General features: G+C 38.1%; 1 protein-coding gene across 2 annotated transcripts; it reads left to right on the forward strand.

The window, feature by feature from the left end:
* Positions 1–219: 219 nt before the first annotated feature.
* RAB22A (RAB22A, member RAS oncogene family) lies at positions 220–20,726 on the forward strand. 2 transcript variants are annotated; one of them, XM_064167956.1, is made up of 7 exons: positions 220–303; positions 2,439–2,518; positions 6,234–6,315; positions 10,257–10,328; positions 10,447–10,553; positions 12,254–12,363; positions 13,696–20,726. In XM_064167956.1, the coding sequence occupies exons 1-7, from the start codon at positions 268–270 to the stop codon at positions 13,791–13,793; spliced, it is 585 nt and encodes a 194-aa protein (XP_064024026.1). In that variant the 5' UTR covers positions 220–267; the 3' UTR covers positions 13,794–20,726. The 2 variants fall into 2 exon arrangements, with proteins under 2 accessions (XP_064024026.1, XP_064024027.1); XM_064167957.1 differs by lacking the exon at positions 220–303 and adding an exon at positions 872–1,038.
* The last annotated feature ends 464 nt before the right edge of the window (positions 20,727–21,190 follow it).

Genomic DNA, 21,190 nt, shown 5'->3' on the forward strand with positions numbered 1-21,190 from the left:
GAACGAATCGCCCCTTCAGCGGCCGCCATCGCCTCCAGAGAGTGAAGAGAGCCGCGGCCGGAGGGGGTGCAGTCAGGTGACTCCGGTGGGCCGCCCAAGATGGCGTCGCGTCCGCGGAGCCTGAGGAGGAAGGTTTACTGGTAACCACGGCGTGGGGGAGGCGGGGGGCTGCCCCCGCAGGCCTCGGCTGTACGTGTGCCTCGGCGAGGGCTATGATCGTTCTGCGCGGCGTCTCAGGCGCTCGTTAAAAGCGCAGTCTGCACGGCCATGGCTCTGAGGGAGCTGAAAGTTTGCCTTCTGGGGGTAAGTGCTCCGCTGCTAGCTCTTCGCGGGGCCCTGGTGTGGGCCTGGGACGATGGGAGGAAGGCTGCCAGTCTGAAAGGTTCTCTCTGGTGGGAGAGAGACAGTGCCTAAACTCTGGAGAGGCTCTGGGTGCAAGGATTCCTTTTCTGGGCGAAGGGTGGGCCTCGCCCTGGCGGCGCTGCCGGCGCGCCCCTTCTGTCCAGCTCAGTGCCCCTGAAGAGAGCGGGCAGCCGGAAGGGCCTTCTCCCGTGCCGGGGCGGGTGGGACGCTCTCCAGAGGGGCACTATCGCGCCTCTTTTTTTACTACTGTTTCTCTTACTAAAAAAAGAGAGGACGTACAAACACCCAGAGTGTTTTCCTCCTTTTTCGCAAGCGGTTTCGGGCTGGGAATTGACAAAATAACTAAAAACACCTGAACTCAACTCGCGGGGGAGGGGCCTGAACTTCGTGTAACGGAGTGGGCTTTCAGAGTGTTCTAAGTGTGGTAGATGGTGGAAGAAACAAACGTTAAGCAAACTGGTGTAGAACTTAAGTAAAAACTAAGGCTCTGAAGCTATATGTTGGTTTGGTCTGAGGGCTTCACTGGGGAGCCTTACTTTGAGTAGGTGGCGTTTTCTTCAACTGTGTCGTAGAGTATGACAGGCACAATTGTGTTCTGCTTCTCAATGGTCACATTGCCCTTCAGTGGGAAAAGTTAGCTGCTGCTGTGCTCTTTGCGTTATGAAGGTATTTGAGGTAACTACTACTTGCTGTCTGTGTTTACCTGACCCGAGAAATCTTCTGTCATGTAAGAAGGCAAACACCCAGGAAAACTGGTCTTTGAGCCCCCAGAACCAGGAACTATATCTGTGTTTTCGTTAGCAACTTTTGCTCTACTACAAGCATGATAACATACAGAACTGAGAGAACGTTTTTTCCTTGAGAGAAAAACCACTAGAAAAGAAAAATACAAGCATATATATTATACCCAAACTTAAAACAACATTTAGAAAATCCAATAAAAAGCATGGAGGGGACATAAAACTTCATTTACAGTGAAGGAGTTCCTCACATTTTTTTTCCTTAAAATCTTAATGGCTCTAGGGATGTAAAGCAAAAAGTCTGTCATCACCTGTCTTAATGGGGTGACTTTATTGTGGCCTTTCAGTGTCTGAAGGGGGCTTACAAAAAACCTGGAGAAGGACTTTTCAGGGTATCAGGGAGTGACAGGACATGGGGGAATGGAGCGAAGCTGGAGATTGGTAGGTTCAGGCTGGACGTGAGAAGGAAGTTCTTCATCATGAGAGTGGTGAGACCCTGGAATGACTTGCCTAGGGAGGTGGTTGAGGACTCATCCCTGGAGGTGTTTAAGGGCAGGCTGGAGGGGGCTCTGGCCAGCCTGCTCTAGGGTAGAGTGTCCCTGCTCATGGTAGGGGGGTTGGAACTAAATCATCCTTGTGGTCTTTTCCAACCCTGACTGATTTGATGATTCAATAATTAAGTGATCATTTAAAAATGTCCACCTGCTATTGAGAACAGTTTATGGTTAATAGTTTGTTTCATTCCTAAATAGGCCTTTTTTTCTTCTTTTTAAAGTATGTAGTCAGTGGTGCAAATACATACGTGACCCTGAATTTTCATGTTATATTTCCTCTTTTACCATTTATAGCTCTGTAGTGTTGCATTAGAAACATGTTTCAGGTGTGTCACAGAAGAAACTTTTAAGTCTTTCATTAAGTGGGGTGGGACACGTTAGTCAGAGTTTGAAATGTGTGTGTCACACTTGTGTAATTTACTGTGCACCATTGGCTTGCAAATATGGAGTACCATACTCAATTGCTGTTCTTGTTTAAATGCAGTTTGTGCATAGCTTTGAAAAAAAAACAACTTGGAAGAACTGATAAATATCATGAATGCAGATTTGTATAGTCTTTCGTAACAAAGTTGTAACATGTTTTTTTTACAAAATAGGAACTTATCAGAGGCTTTTCACTTTTCTATGGAATTATTCTAATACCTAAAGTACTTCTCTAACTGAAATTTCCCGCAGGACCTTGTTGTTTATGTACAGTGCATTGCAAGATTTGAGAACAAATCGAATCATCTGTTTATGGTAACTAATATCTCTTTCAACTGTTACTGTTTGTTTTTTTTAGGACACTGGTGTGGGCAAATCGAGTATTGTGTGGAGATTTGTAGAAGATAGCTTTGATCCCAACATCAATCCAACAATAGGGTAAGAAAGAAGCTAAATTGTATGAATAAATTATGCTATAGATGCTTCTGTTAAAGGAGCAGTATGCTTTTCTCATGCATGATTCCTTAATTTCAAAGTCTAATTATAATACAACTACATGTTGATTTTTCTAAGGCTTTCTTAGAAAGAGAGACAATAAAAGGTCTCCAGGTTTTTGGAGGTAGTTAACATACTAATTCATGCTGTAGCTCTCTTTGCAGATTATTGCATATAGGTGTATAGCATAAGAAGTACACACTACTACGTGATTGGTTTCAAAGGTAAGATTATTTGGAAGTTGAGCCTCATAACAGCAATATTATTGAGCTCAGAAGCAATTCTTTACTTATAGGAGAACATGACTTCCCTTGATGCTGAAAAGCATGTATGTGAGGGGATGTCAAAACAACTTCCTGTTTCAGGTGGCACACAGGCTCTACTACAGCTTTGACCAAAAAGAGCATGCTGATAAAGATCAGTTGCGTCTCAACCTGCCCTAAGAAATGGAGTTCCCATGAGTTATCTCTTCCCCACTACATCTCTTCTTTTTAGTGTAAATATTTAACAGAAGTGGCCTTTGAGATAGATTGTGAAATAGCTTTCTTGGGCCTTCAAGGACTGAACATTTTTAGTTAATGGCAAGTTAGCTACAGGTTCTTTTTTGGAGGCCCGTGAAACTCATGTTCACTTACTTAAGTGAGCAAGTTGTCTTAAATGTGTAAGTTCAGGTTGTATATTAAAGTTCAGACCTACTGCCCATTGTGACATTAACTGAGAGAAAAACTTTAGATGGACAGTAGTGAAAGATTTGGTTGGTTTTCTTATTACCAGCAGTGTTTGAGAAGTTGATTAGACAACAGTCTGTTAATTAGTCAGCTAATATGGGTGGTATCTGCAGTGGCCCAAATTCAGCCATTGTGTGTAGCTTGATTTCTTTCTGTTTTTTTAATTTTGTGCTTGATGCAACACCTACTTATTTGAAGACAGGAAACCAGAGAGAATCACCTGCATGTGTCTTCCCAGTGGAATGTCTGTAACAGATGCATGTAATAATTTAAGGGCCTTTTAGAAGATGCTAGACATTGTGGTAACGAGGCTACTGTGTAGAATAGAATTTGCCTTCATGGCTTTAATGACAGTACTGGGATTATTGTACTTTCTTGAACTGACAGACTAAAACTTTATCTTTTAGCAGTCATAACAAAATCACAGGTTCTAACAAGAAATGGTCAGAAGATTGGTATCATGGTAGCTTGCTATAGTAGTATAAATGAAAACCTGCCCAATTGTGGGGCTGTCTGAAGCTCCAGTAAGATACAGTCCCAAAATTTTAAGAAAATTAATTTTGAAACTTTTTTCTAGATCTTGTTTTTATTTCCTAATTGACACTAGGAAGTATAAAGGACAAAGTAAGGATTTGAGAGAAGTTTTGAGCATCTTGTGAAGTGAAAGCTGAGAACGTTTCTGCATTTGCTTCTGGGATTTTGAGTTCATGTGATACAATCGTATGTTTCCTGACATGTTTACATTTATCTTAAAATTGTCTCAGCAGTCAGTTTATTGTCATGTGTGTCTGTCATTCAAGTTCAATCTTTGACAGCTGTAGAAACTGTCAAAATGTCTTCTCAGGATGCTGAGGACACATTCTGCGTTGCTTGACCAGCATATATCTATCTTTAGGTACTGCGGAACATGTAATGTTTCCTTGTAGCATTAAAAAGGAATCATGAATATGTAACTACTTTCAGGTGCACCTTGTTTGTGTGGTTACAGTGATTACCTAGGAGAGGCAAATAGGAAATTTAATGGAAAATGTATTTTTCTTACTTGTAGTCCTTGAGGACAGCCCTGCTTTAGAACCTTTTAACACACAAATTATTTGCCTGTGATCTGTTTGGGTTTTGTTTTGGGGTTTGGTTGGTTTGTTTGATTTCGTCTTTTTCAGTGACATCTGTCACAGTGAAAGCTTCCACTTGTCACAGAATTTCAAGAAACATTTAGCCTCTATTATCAGCTACTATTTGGAATGTTTAGTTGAGATGTGAATTACAGCTGCACAGCTGTTTGGTTCAACTTGATAGCAAAGGAATGTTTTGGTTTACAGACTCAAATAAGATAATTTTTCAGTGAGAATCTGAATTAGGAAATTTGGTTTTGTGTTGGGCAGAGAATTCAAAACTGATGTATAATTTACTGTAGTCTTAGAAGTTGGAAGGCTTTGTACTTTACAACAGATACTAATATCACTTTATTTTCTGTTACCCATTGCTAGAATACATTATCCAGCTAGCTGTGTTGAAGTGCATTGAAGTTAGACCCATTCTTTTTAGGAATGCTGCAACGTTGTATTTGGCTTTTTAAGAGAATGATCAACTTTGGAGATTGATGTACTACTTGGCAAGCCATCTGAGCTTTAAGAATGACGAGATTACCTTTTAACAATTGAAAGCATTGTGTAATTGCTTCTTTGTTTTTTTTTTTAAATGTAGATAGCTGGTTTGTCCTCCCATAATGCTGAAACATATCTAAAAGTTATAACTACAAAAGGGCTGTGGATATCATTAAAGTCTGATAATGCTTAACATTCAAGATAAACTCAAGTTCAGAGTCTTATCTCAGGTATTTAATGTTGTTGATCATGCTGAAAAATTCCTGCTTTCTGACTCTGAATCTACAGGCAGCTTAGTATACTGTAAGAAGCTCCAATACAGGCCACCTCCAGCATTCTCCTACCCTGCATTCTGCCCCAAACTAATACTACAAGAAGTTTGGAGGTCTGCAGTGTTTTCAATTTACAGGCATACAAAGGGTGTCCAAGATCATAACATAGAATCTCATATGCTAAAAAATAATTACGGCCTCTACAGTTCCTGTTCTGCAAGGATTTGAATTCAGCGCGTGGGTATTCTATTATAAACTATGCTTATAGGTAATAGATACAGTGAAGAACTCTCTCTTCTGAAATATTAGTTCTCTGAATTCCTCTTCTTTTTGGAAATACTAATTCGTGTAAAGCAGATCAAGCACAAGTATTTCACAATATTTTTACTGTAATGTATCTAGAAGTTGGTGGAAGGCAGCTGGGATATAGGAAGACATTTTTATTTGTTTGTCTTTTGGAACTGTGAGAGCCTCTGCAGACTGAAGTATATGTAATGATAGAGAGATTTGAGAGCTGTACAGAGTGCAGACAACAAGCAAGTTACTCATTATTGATTTATCTGTCCTTCTAACACCTACCAATAGTGATATGAATCTCCCATAATTTATTCCCAAGTATGAATTTAGCAGCATTTATCTGACTTGGTAGAGACACAGAAAATGCTGCTACAAAGGATTTGATGTCTTTCTCCCCAGAAATCTCCAGTGTATGCTGAAGCGTTTGTTGTGATTCTTCTATTTAGAAAGAATGTTGTTTGAAAAGATGACCTTTCTGGGTTTGGTCAGACAGCCTTTATTATTATCAAAAGCTCATAATATTTGTAACTGTTCCTTCTGGTTTGACAAATTGAATTTCATTTTCTGAAAGGAAATTTCATTCTCCAAGGCCCTTTGCCCTATCAGTATGAAAATTTTCATCAGATTTTTTTTTGAGGGGGGAGAGAGGGGAAAGCACTTTTATTGGAGTGTAAACTTTTTAAAAACTCATAGTGATAATGTTCTAAGAACATATTTGTGTTGTGAAAAACTTAAACTATCTTTTTTTTTTTTTTAGAGCCTCATTTATGACCAAGACTGTACAGTATCAGAATGAGCTGCATAAATTCCTAATCTGGGATACAGCTGGACAGGAGCGGGTGAGTAGAGACAGTAGTTGTGGTGATTGCTCTACATAGAGTTTGGGTTGCTTGTCAACCCTGCCCCTGAAAGCCACAAAGTGATGTGGGTTTATGATCTGTATGTATTAGAACATTTGTTTCTGTGCAGATTTCTATCAAGATATGGGTGCTGTAAATATGTTTTTATTTCTCTTTGTTATAATGGTTAAAGTACAGAGTTCAGGATGATTGCCTAAGAAGAGTAGTTCATAAAACAGAAGACTGGGTTTAGGTTAGCTGAAAGGAAATGTTATTTGAAAAGAGAACAAGACTGGGGCTAGGGAGGAGCCAGCAGCCGTCTCTAGCACCATTCCAATTGAGAGTTAAACATTCAGCTGGTGATGTGAGACTCAAAATGGATGCTCACATTGCATGGTACAGGTAATGCCCTGGTGCTGTAAAAACATAAAATTCCTAATATTGGCTTCAGTTCAGGGTTGTTAGTGTGAGTAGGATATGGCTTTAGGCTTCCAAAACCAGTGTTTCAAGCAGTGGTATGGATGACTAGTGGTCTTTTATTTTGTTAAGTTTTACTTCTCAAATCTGGTAGTATTAGAAACTACAAGAAATCTATTGTGAATTTTCAATTTGGTAATTTGGGGTTTTGGTCTCTGCAGTGTGTGGAGTTCTGAGGCGAGGCAACAAGCTTTCAAGAAAAGAAATAGCTGAAAGAAATCAGTTAATTTGCATGATTTTCACTTGGACTTTTTCAGGAAGACTTTGCTAGTTAATTTGCTTGTTTATGGGTTACTAGTAACAGCAGTGGAAATTACAGTAATGATACTAACAGTGCTTATTCTTGCAACTTCTTGATTAAATACTGTCAACTGTCAATTATTCCTGAGTAATTTTATTCATGAGGATGTGAGGTCACTGCAACAAAGGTAGACACCAGAGCTGGTGCCAATGAGAGTCGGTTTTATCAGGTTGGGTTATTACTTCAGGCAAATGAAGCTGTACTACTGTTCTGGATTGGCTCAAGAAACAGCCCTAACAAAAAGAACCAACTAAGCTTAAGATGCAAATAAACAAAACCTGTGTAAAGTCTCAGTCATCCCTTGAATTTTTGAAGCCATGGTGGAATTGACTTGCTAGGTTTTTAGCTTGGTAACAGCCTGGCTGGATAGAAAGCAACTCAAGTATAGCATTTCAGTGCTCTAGGTTTTGAATGGCAATTTATTTCCTTCCAGAAGCACCATATAAAGCAAACTTAACATTGTCAGGAATGTGCTGCAGGGATATGTCCAACAGTACTCATGTTATCAGAAATATCCAAGCCGTTCCCTTTCTAGCAATTAGCCAGTCAGCATTTGCTGTTCATAGTTTGGTTTAAGTGAACATCCTTGCCCATGCTAGGATGTTAATGCTGGAATGTGAATCTTCTGAAAGGCTGGTACTCTTAAACAGAAAGCTTTATAAACATGCTTGCCACAACTTGGCAGGAAACATCCATTACATTAGCATTCCAGCCTGTTCATTTTAACTGTATTTGTGAGCAATGGGAGAACGCTGTGATTCGAATTCAGCACACTGCAATCTGAGGAGGCATCTCTGTATATGATGAGCATGTCCCTTGTATTTATTTTTTGACTTTGAGTGATACCTTCTTAATTTTCTCTTGTTCTGTTGTGTGATAGCTTTTACTGAAATCAAAATAGGGAAGATGTCTTACCAGAGATCTGACCCAAGATCTGTGATACATGTCACACATTTGTTCCATGCATAGGAGAGGTCACTGTGAAGTCCTAATATAGGCAAGGAAACCAGTGAAATGGGAGCAAAGATACTTACTTTGAAATGGTGCCAATATCTTCATAGATGTTTCTCTCTTCAAGCCAGAACAGCATTATCATTTATAAATGATCTGTGTGTCTGCCTTACCCTGAAGTCTGTAGCACACAGTTTTCTGGTCATGCAACACATCTGGCCAAGAACTGTGTAAGGTATCCCCTCTGTGGTGATCTGGAATACCAGAATTGTCCACACAATTCTTGGAACTAAAATGTCTCTGCTGAGCTATGATGTGTAATGCCCAGAATTAGTAATCTTGGCTTTCTGAAGAGCATTTGCTATTTTCCACTTCAAAGCCCAGCAGCAAATACTTCTGCACTGGGCAGCCCCTTCTTCTAAATGGCTTTGGGTAGTGGCAGGCCAGCTTCACTCCAAAGGTGGAAATGTGCACTAATTCACATCACACAGCTCATTTCCCTATACACACATGCCTTATTTCTCCTCTCATTTCTTCTACCCTGAATAAAGCTGGTGGGAAATTACTTAGAGCAATTACAATTTTTGCCTTCTTACCTAACACTTTTGACAGCTTCTCTGGATTATTATATTGTCGTCTTAATAATTCTGTCAAAACACAAACTAGAGGCTGGCAGGCAAGCTGGAGTCTTTGGAAAAATAGCAAAAGGAAAATTCAGTGTTTCTGGTAACATCTGTTTTGTTAATGTATTTTTATCTGCTGACTGCTCTTAGGTGGAAAAAAGTATCTAAGTGTTAGCAGGCAGGAAATGAGAGTAATACAGAATGAGCAAGTGAAAGTTGGTTTATTCCCAATGTAAATAGTCAAATAATCAAAAAGCCAGGTCACAGCCAGTCCAACTGGTGGTTTACCAAATATATTTCACTTTACATTTCACTGCTTCAGAGGAAGAGAGGGATTATGTCCCAACATAAACTGAATGCCTGCCCATGCTTTTATTTCCCACTAATAAATATTTTTATATTCCAATTTTTGTGTTCAAAATCATGTTTTCAAAACAGAATTTGAGAGCCAAATGTAGATGGTCTGGAATTCTGCTTTATAGCAAGATTTTTGATTTATAATATTCCTCTCAGTTGAACTATCTTAAGGAAATTGGTCTTTTATTAGAACTAAATAAGCCTTTATGAGAAACTGCATTCTGTGCGTGTTTTTGGTTTTTTTCTTTTATCCATAAGATGCACAAAAGCTCTAAATCACATATGCTCACATCAAAGCAATACCTGCAGTTTGCTCTGTGCTTTCAGTGAGAGCTTTGGTTGCTAGATTACTTATTTGGTTCTTTTTAAACCGATGGAATATCACATGGTTTCTAAGAATGCCTGACCAATATTTTTGGTGCAGTAATCATGTGCTCTCACTTTCTTCAGTCCTGGATTCATAATACTCTGCATATGCAAAGGTGGAGGCTTGGTTTATACCCTGCAAATATGCCAACTCAATGTGCCTGGTAGAGGTTTAATTCTGAAAAGTATAATGAAGTTAGTATAGCTTTTTGCTATCTCATGGGTTCCTTTACAGGTCTTTTTGCAACAAATCATGCAGCTGTGGGATTTTGCTGGTTTTAGTTGTAAATGTACTTGTAACTTTTGCAGAAAAACTGAAGCAAAATCCATGAAGCCATGAGTTAGATTATGAAGAAACCACCACTTTCAGCATAAAGTAGTGCCATGTCTGATTTTTGGGGCTAGAGGCTGACACCAACCTCTAAACATTTCAGACTGGCAGCATCACATATGAGTCATCTTGGAATTGCTCTTTGTCCAAAAGTGTGAATGTCTCAAAGAAAAAGCAGACAGTTCAGTTTTGACAATTTTCTTCTTGCTTGATGTGTGAAGTTGAGCACACATGCTGTGGGTTTGTGTCTGTAAGTAATCTACATGCTTTTGAATTGACAGATTCTAATCTAGTCAGAATAAGGTCAAGTTTGGCTTCCTGCTTCTTTCAGTAGGTGTGGTGCTGATTTATTGAACTATTTATTGGTTGGCATTACTTTCATGGAAGTTTTTCTACTCAATTGCACAGCCTCTCTGTAATGGTAACGGAAGTTCCACTAACACGGACTTTAAAACTACTTTTCACTTTCTTCAGGAATAATAAACTTGTGGAGTTCATTGGAAGATCAGATTAATAGGTATGCTCTCTCTTTCAGTTTCGTGCTTTAGCCCCGATGTATTACAGAGGATCAGCAGCAGCCATTATAGTCTATGACATCACAAAAGAGGTAAGGAATTTGTTCTTGACTGAGCATTATAATTTCTGTTGTGTGTGGTTTTTTTTTTTTCTGTCCTAGGCCAGGCCTGACTCTTAATTGCCTCTGCTTTTTGTCCTTTCCACATCAGGAAACTTTCTCAACGTTGAAGAATTGGGTGAAGGAGCTTCGGCAGCATGGACCTCCAAACATCGTTGTAGCTATTGCAGGAAATAAATGTGATCTTAATGATGTAAGGTAAATAACTGTTGACAGTTTAGAGGTTTTCCCTTCATCTCCTAGTGCTCAATACTTTAAGATTTTAAAGCAAGTGATTGAGCAATTTAAGCTGTTCTGCGCTAGCTCTGTAGTTTCACAAAGGGTCTAAGCTGTTTCTACTGTTAAATTTGGTTAATCTGCCCCTGGACAGTTTTGTCCACGTTCTCTTTTGCATTGGTGTGAGTGCATGTGTGATTGGGCAGTAAATTGGGCTGTAAAATGGATCCAGATTAAAACTAAACATTTAAAATAGGGAAAAATGGTCCAAATGTATTTGTCTTTCTCACACCATGAATACTTGCTGGCACAACGGAGGTGGGATAGCACGGCTAGGAATGAGCAGTTTACAGGGAGACAGGATTACCTTTTCGAGTGGGAAGGCCAAGTTACACAATCCCCAACTGCTTATAAAACTACAGTGTAATACAAGCTGTTTACCTCACTTTCTAAGAAGTACTCCTGTCAGTCACTGGCACCTCATTTTTATTTTTTTTGTTTTAGAAAAACATCAAAACTGTTGGAATGCATTGTGTAAGTTTTTTCTGACTTGCTTGTTCAGGTGCCTTCTTTCACTGCTTAAAGTTTGGAGTGGAGTTGGCTGCGCGTGAAATAGTTGCAGGGAGCAGGAAAAGTTCTTGAGAAACTCTATGAACAGCCAAACTTTGAAGAAGGCATGTAATAAAAACAAAAGAAGCCCTTTTTTATTGATATCCTGGCTAAATGAGCCAAATTGAGAAAGGAGGTGTATGCAAACTTCTTGAGTTTAAATTTCATTGGAAAAGGTACCACAGCTGGTGTCTCAAAGGAGGGAGGTGGTTGTGTTTTAAGAACCACTGCAAAGGTGGTTCGTAGTATACTTTTATGAATTGTTAATTTCTAGCAGTCATCTAGTGAGCTGTAATGACTTTTGTTAGAAGTAGTATCTCTTGAAGTTCAGCATGAAATTATTGAGAAGACAAATATAAAGCATGCAGTATTAAGTCTCATGCTGATTTTTCGGTGCTTAGATGGCATCATAAATTATGTAAACATTGCTGGTCAAGCTAATGGGCTAGATTCCTTGTACGTTGGTCAGAGACTATATTTAACTCACTGATCCAAAGTATCTGCTTTTGATAGTCCTTGTTACTGAAAGTAGCCTATGGTTTCTAGGGGTTTGGGTTTTCACGTTGTTTGAGGAAACACATCATTAGCAACTTGCCTACTTTCTCACTTCATGTCATCTTTTTCGTAACTATATCTTCATGTAAAGTAAACACTCTGCTAATGTCTGTGCAGCGTTGTGAGATACTTGGCTCTGTAAACAGCTGTAGGAAACCACTGGACTAGTGGAATTAATGCTTTAGAATCTTTTCGGTGTATCTAAAACTGGTGTGCCTGTGAAGAGGAAAGCACCCTACAGTCAATCACTGAGACCTACATTTGGAGCACTCAAACTCCACTATAAGGTTGTCAGATGAATCAAGGCCATGCGTAGCTCATGATTCTGATGTTTGTTACCTCAAGGCAGAGAGACTGTAGAATAAGTGCTGAGGATCAGCTTCAGCATAAGGGAGCACTGTGATGCCAAACAGGTAAAATACAAAATTATCATTTAATGAGATACTTAATCAGTTCCTTAAGATTTTGAGTAATGAGAGTTTTGCATTTATGATTTTTTGTTTGCTTTGTTTTTCCAGAGAAGTCATGGAAAAAGACGCTAAAGACTATGCAGATTCCATCCATGCAATATTTGTAGAGACAAGCGCGAAAAATGCAATAAACATTAATGAACTCTTTATAGAAATCAGTAAGTATTTAAACAGTTAATGTGCTTTCTTCTGAAACCAGTTCAAGTACAAATTTGATTGCTCTATTGTGCTATTGAGGTAAGACTATTTTAGCATTAAGTAGTGCTTAAGGTCAGAGTACACTGACTTGTATTCATGTCTGACTGGAACAAATTTAAACTGCAGAGTGAGATGCATAAAGCCTACCGTGATGCTGCTCAGTAAATAGCAAGGAGAGCACTTGTGTCAGAAGTCAGTGTTGTCTTACCATATCTGTTACTGAATATTTAAATCAGTACTTCTAAGGTTATGGAAAGGAAATAATATGGGAAAGATCCAACCCTTACAGAGCTGCAAAAAGGAATCAAGTTCTCACTCTCAGTGTTTGTACTTATGCTTTTTGACAATACACTGGTTTAGTCTAAGAATTTATAAATGCCAGATTACTGCATGGGAAATAGCAATCATTGTGTGTAGGTTTTTTCACAAGTGTATTTGTGGTACCTTGGTTTTTTTTAATTAAATTGCAAATCTTTTTTGTCTGATTCATTGTGGGGATGAGAATGACAGGTTTTTGCATGTCTGAATGAAAGACTATTTCAAAATGAATTCCATGCAATATTTGCAGGATTTTTTCAAGCAGCAGCACCAGTATGCAGGTGTGGTTGTGAAAAGAGGAGAAACAGTGACCTGTTTATCCGTGTATGTGCTGTGGTTTAGCTTTGGCTAACTACAAAAAATTAGACTTGAAGGGAGGAAAAAATAAGGTCCTTGTAAGCGCTGAAATAGATTGAAGCTGATGTAAGAAGTATGTGGTGTAGATTAGCTTCCTGATTTACTGACTTAATACCTGCTCTCTAAAATTGATCTTGAATAAATGATGGGAAAATATCATAAATCGTCCTCTGAAAAGAATACTGAACAAGGAATAGTCAATTTTAAAGACTGATTAGATGACTAAAGGAGCTGTCTTTATAAACACTTCTCTGCTAAGCCTGATGCAGGTGATCTGCTACAGAAATGCAGGTCAAGATGGTAGTTCTCAATGAAGATACTCCAGATGGCATTACATCCTGCAGAGTATATTCTCTGGGTGCTTTTATAGCTTAACTCTCTTCAAGTTGAGATTATAAATTAAAATGCTGCAAAATTAGCTTCAAACTGCCTCTGCTCTGCTCCTCTTAAAGACACAATAGAGACACTTACCTACTATCCTCTTAATGCAGCAGTGTCATCACTAGTGACGTATGACTAAGTGAAGACACTGTTTTTATATATAGAACATGCACTGAATGCTTAGAATTAGTTTTAAGGATAATGTTTGTTATGAACTTTTTTCTGCCTTCTTGTAGGTCGCAGAATTCCATCAACTGACACCAATCCTCCGTCTAGTGGTAAGGGCTTCAAACTTAGAAGACAGCCATCAGTGACGAAGCGCAGCTGCTGTTGACTGACTCCTTTAGAAAATCAGACTTGTTTATACAGTAGGTGGTCTTGGAAGTTAATAGTTCACGTTGGGTTTATATTATCAGTCTTAGATCTTTATCTGCTGGTGTTCATACACCCAAGGTCCTGCAGAAATGGACTGGCTCATCTGACATCTGTACACTCGCAGAAAAGACTGCAATTGTAATGTCAGCCTGTTTACTTACAGAAAGTGTAGTATGTCTTGCATTCAAAGGGAATCCATCATCACTATTTTGGCCTTGCTTGAAAGGAATGTGGCTATATGGATGATAGAACTGAAATGTTTAATAGTTTTGTAATCCAGATTCTGGGGTTGGTTGTTGGTTTTGGGTGTTTTTTGTAAAAAGGGAAATGAGCACTTTTGTGGGACTTAGGGATGGGATGAGTCTGGAAGGTAGGTGTCATTTCTTCCTTTTCTTAAATGTAATTGTAGTTAGCCCAAGTTATGATGGGACAGTTGATGTGAGGTGGCTACAGAGAAAGCAACTGTAGTACGCAAATGAGTCCCTCCAGTCCCCGAATGCCATTTGCACTTTTTATTTAAAGATGATATGCACGAGGGATGGGGACACAAGCAACAGATCTTAAACCACAGACAATCTTTCATGCTGACTTTAATCACTTTAAGGCAAACTGATATGCTTGTAGGCATCCTTATGTTCCTGAAAGTTGGATTTTTTTTAATATTCAGATGGTTGAGGAAAAGTGTTCCAAGTGGTTACTGACTAAAACCAGATGCTGTAAACAGATGCTGCCAGTGGTTCTGATAATATCTAAAAGTTTTTGGGGAAAGCTTTTAATTGCTTGGCATGTGTAAAGTGTTCATACTATATTTATGAGACCAGTGTTTAAAGTATTATAAATTATGTAAAAACAGTTAAAAAAATGCAATCTTAACACACTCCTTCCATTCCACACCTATGGATAAACTCCTGGGGAATTTCCATCAGGTTTTTTTCCTGCATTTTACCTGTTCTCACTGTGAGTTCATCCAGAGGCAGAGTGAAAGTCTTTTAATCGCATTTGAAAGGGCCAATAGGGAATGCTATTGGTGCAACATGAAGTGTCTGTGTTGAACAAGTTTTAACCTCTGGTGTGCCCAGTCTTGCCTGGTTTGGGCACAAAAATCCAAATAGGAAGTAACCTTAAGAGATGGGGTGATGTAGATCATTACCTCTTGCTTCCTGGGCTTTTTCACCTGTGAGGGTTTTAGGAAATCATTGTTTAGCTTATTCTGTATTGGCTTTAGTAGGCTATCAATTAACTATAGGTTGACCATACCCACTTGTGCTATTTTATTTATTTTTACTTTTTGTTTCCTACCAGCACTAGTGAGAAACTTTATACTTTTGAAGAAAAAAACTTGTTAGACTTGGGTATATACTAAAATACACTGATTAGCTGTAGTATCAAAACAAGCTCATGTTGATGATGCTTATTATTTGTAATATGTTTTTTCTATCGTCTCAAGTATTTTCTCTGAAATGTAGAAAGGTTTGTAAGAAATGAAAAGGACTTGTACTTCAGATCAGTTTCTATTATTGAATATTCTTGCAGGCTATGCAGGAGCAAAACAGGAAAACTCTTACAGTGAGATTTTGAAAGGGTCCATATGTTTTAATGAAACTTGGTGACTACATTTTTATTAGGCTTCTTGCTTACCCCACATTCTCAGTTATGTCTTCTTTGTCACAGCTGCACAGGCTGTGTGCTTGTGGGCCTTAAGAAGGCATCACATAGCAGAGATGGACTTGTGTTTGGTGTTCAGCCTGAAGTATGATTTTTTTTGAGGTTCCTCCCCCTGTTATTTGAAGTAAATAACCATGAACAGAAATATACAGTACTCCTATAAAATACTTGATGGAAATATAATTAGTAAAGAAAGAGTAAGCTTGTTCTTGGGTGTATTAATTACTTTTTAAAAAATTGAAAGGTTAGCAATAAATGTAGAGCTTTCAGTGTCAGTCATGGGAATTCCAGTTTCTTTAAAACATCTCAAGTCTTACTCCTAGCAAATTTTTGAAAGATAAATTGTGTAGTTGTGTAATTCAGCTAGGTTTTTTAAAACTTTTTGTGTTCAATGTTTCAGAAGTCTGCTCTATACCAGGTGCTTTAGTATCTTAACTGAGATACAGAAGATACTGCCTTTGTTAAACTTGGCTGGTCATAAATCTGGAAGTTCTTTACCTTGGAAAGATCATGGTAAAAGGAGAGTCTCAGATATTTGGAATATCTTCAACATAATTTAGTAGAAAAGGGAATTTCAGTCTTTCTAAGTTATTGCCATTATTTGTTATCCTAGAGGAAAAATAGAGATGAAATATGTTTTTCAGTGAGATAACAAAAATAGTTAAATGTTATCTATCTGGGATTTATTGACTTGAGAAGAAAATACTGGACTCTAGGCAAGACCGAGAGCTAGGCTAGTACTGAGACTATCATGATGCTCTGCATACAGAGATCAGTTCATAAACGTTTGCCAAGGTATTGCTTTCTGATCTCTCCTTACTTATTTACTAAATTAAACCTTAAAAACAGGCAAAAACCTCTACCACTCTGAAAGACTAAAGAAACAATCTGGCTCTTCTCAAATGCAGCTAGAATCTTAATGCCTCAGACTCATTTTGTTTCGTTAGCAGTCTAAGTGGAATGCCACCTTGCTTCATATGCTTTTCTGCAGTTCTGGTCTTGAATTACTGCAGTTAATAAAAACATGGAAATTGCCAGTGTCTCGGACTACAAACAGTGAAGAGAGGCTGCTTTTTAACACATGCCTATTTAAAATGACAGACTGTTGATGTAAGCCAGGATAACTGTTTATTGATCAGTTTGCCCAAGCTGAAAGCTGGAATGCAATCTTCCCTGGATGAGATGCACATGTTCATTGTTTCATTTTTGTTGGAGAAAAATGGTTTCTTCTGTATTAATAATTTGTTAGGCCATCTGCTTTCATCTTGCACTAGGCTTGCTGCAATTGATTATATTTTGTCTTAACATAACTTATCTATTTGGAGATACATTAGCCTTTGAATGTTTGGAGTGCTGGTTATTAAAAATTTAGGTGGAATGCCTAACAACTTCTCTTTTAAGTTGTTGAAAAAGCTCAGGACTGCAGTGTTATTCCACTATGCCTGTTTAGTGAATGGAGCTCATCATAGAGGCTAGACTTTGAGATGTTGCAAAACAAGTTTGTCATGTATGTAAAAATGTGACGAGGTGCATGTCCAGTCATTGATCCAGAGCATTTTTAACTGACAAAAGATGACTGTTCCAGCTTCTAAACAACAGCTTTTTTTTCCCATGAACGTTATAGTTCTGTACAAATACATAATTTGATAAATGTTGGTTTGGGGCAACTTAAATGTGCTGCCCAGGTGTTTGAGGATACCTTCATCTGATCCTCTAAATTACAACAGTCCCTTAGCCAACTTACCAGTCTCTTCATCTGTGCTGTAGGTAGTGTTGTACTACACTTTACAAACAGGCTCAAGACTGGCGTACTATATGCCTAAGCAAGTGAAATCTAGAAGCATCTAGTGGTCAAACTACTGGAAATTGTTATAGGTGCTTTGAAAAGATCTAAGACAACTCTGACAACTTTTGCAGTTACCAAGAAGGTGAAGATCTTGTTTAGGTTATTAAATCCATGTTGAAACAAAACAAATCATTGTGCTTCAAATCCTTACTGTCATGGTGAGAAGACCCTTCAAGAGCTATGGGCTCAGACAGTTAATAGTTTACAAAGATATTTTAGACAGACTTGAGTCTTTGGGTGTTGGTGTACAAAATACCAATTTAATGCTACTAGACTGCTTAAGAAAGGTTATTTACATACTTGGGAAGAAAGGAAGAGGAGAGGAGACAATGCCTGCTCACTGATTTAGAAATCTAATCCTTTAACTTGGTTGAGAGATGTGGGATTCACTGGGAGCTGTGTGCATTCATGGTTAAAGCTTCATTTTAATTATAAATAACAAAAATAGGCTGAATATTTTGAATAGTTTTTAAGTTGCCCTGAACAAGATTTTTTTGTTACAATGCTAACACAAAATTATTTCATAACATTAGTTTCCTGTATAGCATATTGACTATTAGTCAGAAAAGGAAGCTTTAGCAGTGATGATTGAATGACTTTCTTGTGAAACAGTCTTTAGAGTTTATAAGGATAGCGTAGTCTATTTGTGGTGTGCTGTGTCAGCAGTCTGCAAAGACTGTCTTGGGAATTGGATGATGTACAGGACAGAAGCTGTCTAAACTGTGTGTAGCCAGTCACCCTGTAGCAAACCTCGCTTAGGAGCCGCAATAGCTACATTGAATTACAAAATGTCATCTCAAAAATGAGGAGAACCTGAATAATTCACTGACTTAAACTTCTGCACTGGCTATTTATTTTCCTTAAAGCTTCATGTGTTTCTCTCAAGCACTTTAAACCTCTAAAAAGAGAATTTTAAGGTCATGGACCCAAAAGAAAGACAAACTTTGTACAACTTTTTTAGCAGGAAGTTGTTTTACAAAGACCTGAGACTGTTCATATGCCACAAGTCAAGTTGCTTGAAGCAGGAGAATTGTGTGTTTGGAATTTAACTTACAAAAAATCTGCACAAAGTTCTCTAAAGAAAATGGTAGAAGTTTTATGTTCACATCACAGCTGTAGTGATGGTAGGTGGCAGAAAACTTAGAGAAGTAAGATGTTGGTGTTAATTACCTAAGACAGAAATACAGGTTTTAGTATATAAAAAAAAAGTCATGCTAGCTAGTCCTATTTAGAGTCATATGGCTTCAGCTTCTGAAAAGAAATATGTTTGAAACTACATCTTTGTTTTTCATACAAGAGTTCAGGTGCCAAAACGTTTCCCTAAAATTATTAGGCCTTCTGACACCAATGTTTGTTTCTGAAAAATATCCCTTTTGATATGTTAGAGGTCTCAAAAGTTTGAATGCAAACTCTTTCTTGGTCAGCTAGGATCCAAAATTTATGACTTGAAAAAATCAAACAAGCATTGCCAAACTTTATCCATAAAGTGTCACAGGTAACAAATCTTTCACGGGATACAAGACTACCCTGATACCCAGGAGTAATGATGAGCTTAGTCTCTGACATGTCAAAATTATCCTAAGTCAGGATTTTCTGGTTTTTTCCTGCCACGTCCCAAATTCTTAATTGAGTGTTGACAGTGTAAATGCTATAAGCATCTGCTCAGAAATACTTGAGGAAGTTCTAGTGGCATAGCATTATTTGATGCTTCCTATTTTATGTGGAAAGTCAAGGTAGTGGGCTGATTTGTCCTGCTAAAAAAACTGGGACAGCATTTGCTGAAACCAGCAATTTCTCTAGAATGAGAATTCTCATTCTAGAATTAAGACTTCTTAAAAGAAACGTTTTCACTTTTCAGTCATCCTGCAAGTTGGAGTTCTTAATGTTTTCCGTAAACACTAACAGTTTTATTCAAGAAGCTAGTGACTTTTGTAAAGATACTCTTCTTTGAAGAAGGTTGGGTTTTATTTTGCTTCATTTCTGGTAGTATTTTCACATACCTGTTCACAATCAAGCCAACTGCTACTTTTTGTCAAACGCTGAAGGATACAGACCACTGCCATGCTCTTCATCTGTGTGAGTGTGATACTCCACACAGCTGTTGCACTTGGATATGCTGTAACCCTGACACCTGGATAGATTCACTGCTATTTTGCCTCACTTTTACTCATGTTACAGAATGTATTTCCTATTAAAACCATTATGCTTTCTTGACAATTTGGTCTTTGTTTCCTTATGGCCTTTATCTGGGAATAGGTGGCGAGTGTCTTTTTCTCTCCAAAGGTTCTAGAAGTATCTGTCACAGCAGCAAATATTTGTAAACAAAGTGGTAATTCACTAGTACAGCCTTAGCTGCTATGTTGTCACAGCAGTGTCCTGAGACAAGTACTAATACTGGTTCTTACCACATAAGGCTAAAAGCATGTTCACTTGGGAGAACAAATTATTGTGAAGGCTCTAGTAACATAATGTAAGCTCTTCTATATTTTAACTTCTTTTGTACTTCATATTTCTGAATACTGCATATCCAATATGGAAATTGTGACAAAGTTAATTGTTTGAAGACACAGAAATTATTTGTATTTCTGTAGCTGTAAACCACTCAAGTCTTCTTAGCAATCTTCTCTCTTCTATTCCCCACCCCCACTACAATGAAGAAAAATATTAAATCATTCTGACGATGTCTTCTGAACAAGAAACTTTGAATTTGTCTATTCAGGACACAAAAATAACCTAATATGCCATAGAGCTCTTGCAGTGTAGTAAGTGTTAGTCTGTAAAATAAAGCATGAAGGTTAACCTTTGTATCAGCAGTTTTTGTCCCTCTTAAGAGTGTTCTGCCTTTCCATTATAGGATTGGGTTAACCTATTACAAAGGTTGAGAGGTCTGTGCCTTCTTATTATGTTATCTCTTACTAAAACAAACTTAAGCCGCTCCAAGTTACAGAGCATTTGCAGCACTGTAAACTGCACAATTTACAACCATTGCTTCACTGCATGAAATGTAGTTGGATTACTAGTGTTGAAATATTGTAGTGATGAATTCCCAAGCTTATGAATGTTTTGAGACTTTTTTTTTTTCAGTCTTCTCTTGGGCTGGTCCTGAGAGTGTGTACAGGTTTGTCTGTATTGTTGGATTGTAGATGCTAATGAGGAAAACAAGGCTTTTGTGTTCTCCTTTGTTTGAGTTGTTGCACTCCCATATAGTGCATAGAATGCAAAGAAAGAAATGTTCATTTGGCATAATGTAAACAGCCTTTTCAGCCTAAGCATTCATAATGAAATTTTATAGTGTAATACCATGCTAAATCATTACCAGTCTGATGTATTGTGCAAACAAAAGGTGTAAACATTTTATTAATAAACAGCTTTGTTTATAAATGTGCTGTCTTTGTTCAGAAGTGCTTCCATAATGCTCAACAACCTCAATGGAAATAATACTACAGCAGAAGTGAACCTTAGCGATGATTTGTATGTCTGTCTGCCAAAAACACAGACTACTGGTCATTCATGGGCTGAAGATTTTCCCTGGTTTATGTATACAGCAAAAGGCGGAAGATGAACTTGTACAAAAGAACAGAGGGAGAAAAAACAGAGAGAATGCAGCTTTTGTGTAATGCTTCCTCTCTCTGCAGCATGACGTCTGAGAAACTTCAGGCCACACACCATCCTGTCAACCAGTGCAAGGCCTGACAAATTCTACTAGGGTCAAGTTATTTAATACATTGCATTTAGCTTAGACTGCATGAAATGTAAAATCTTAGACTGCTTAGGCCAGGTTTCTGTCAATCAAAACTGTAAAGTGCTTTTAATATCTGCATAGTGTTTTAGAGGTCTGTCATGCT

The sequence above is a fragment of the Pogoniulus pusillus genome, chromosome 29, assembly GCF_015220805.1.
Source record: "Pogoniulus pusillus isolate bPogPus1 chromosome 29, bPogPus1.pri, whole genome shotgun sequence".
NCBI classification, from domain to species: domain Eukaryota; kingdom Metazoa; phylum Chordata; class Aves; order Piciformes; family Lybiidae; genus Pogoniulus; species Pogoniulus pusillus.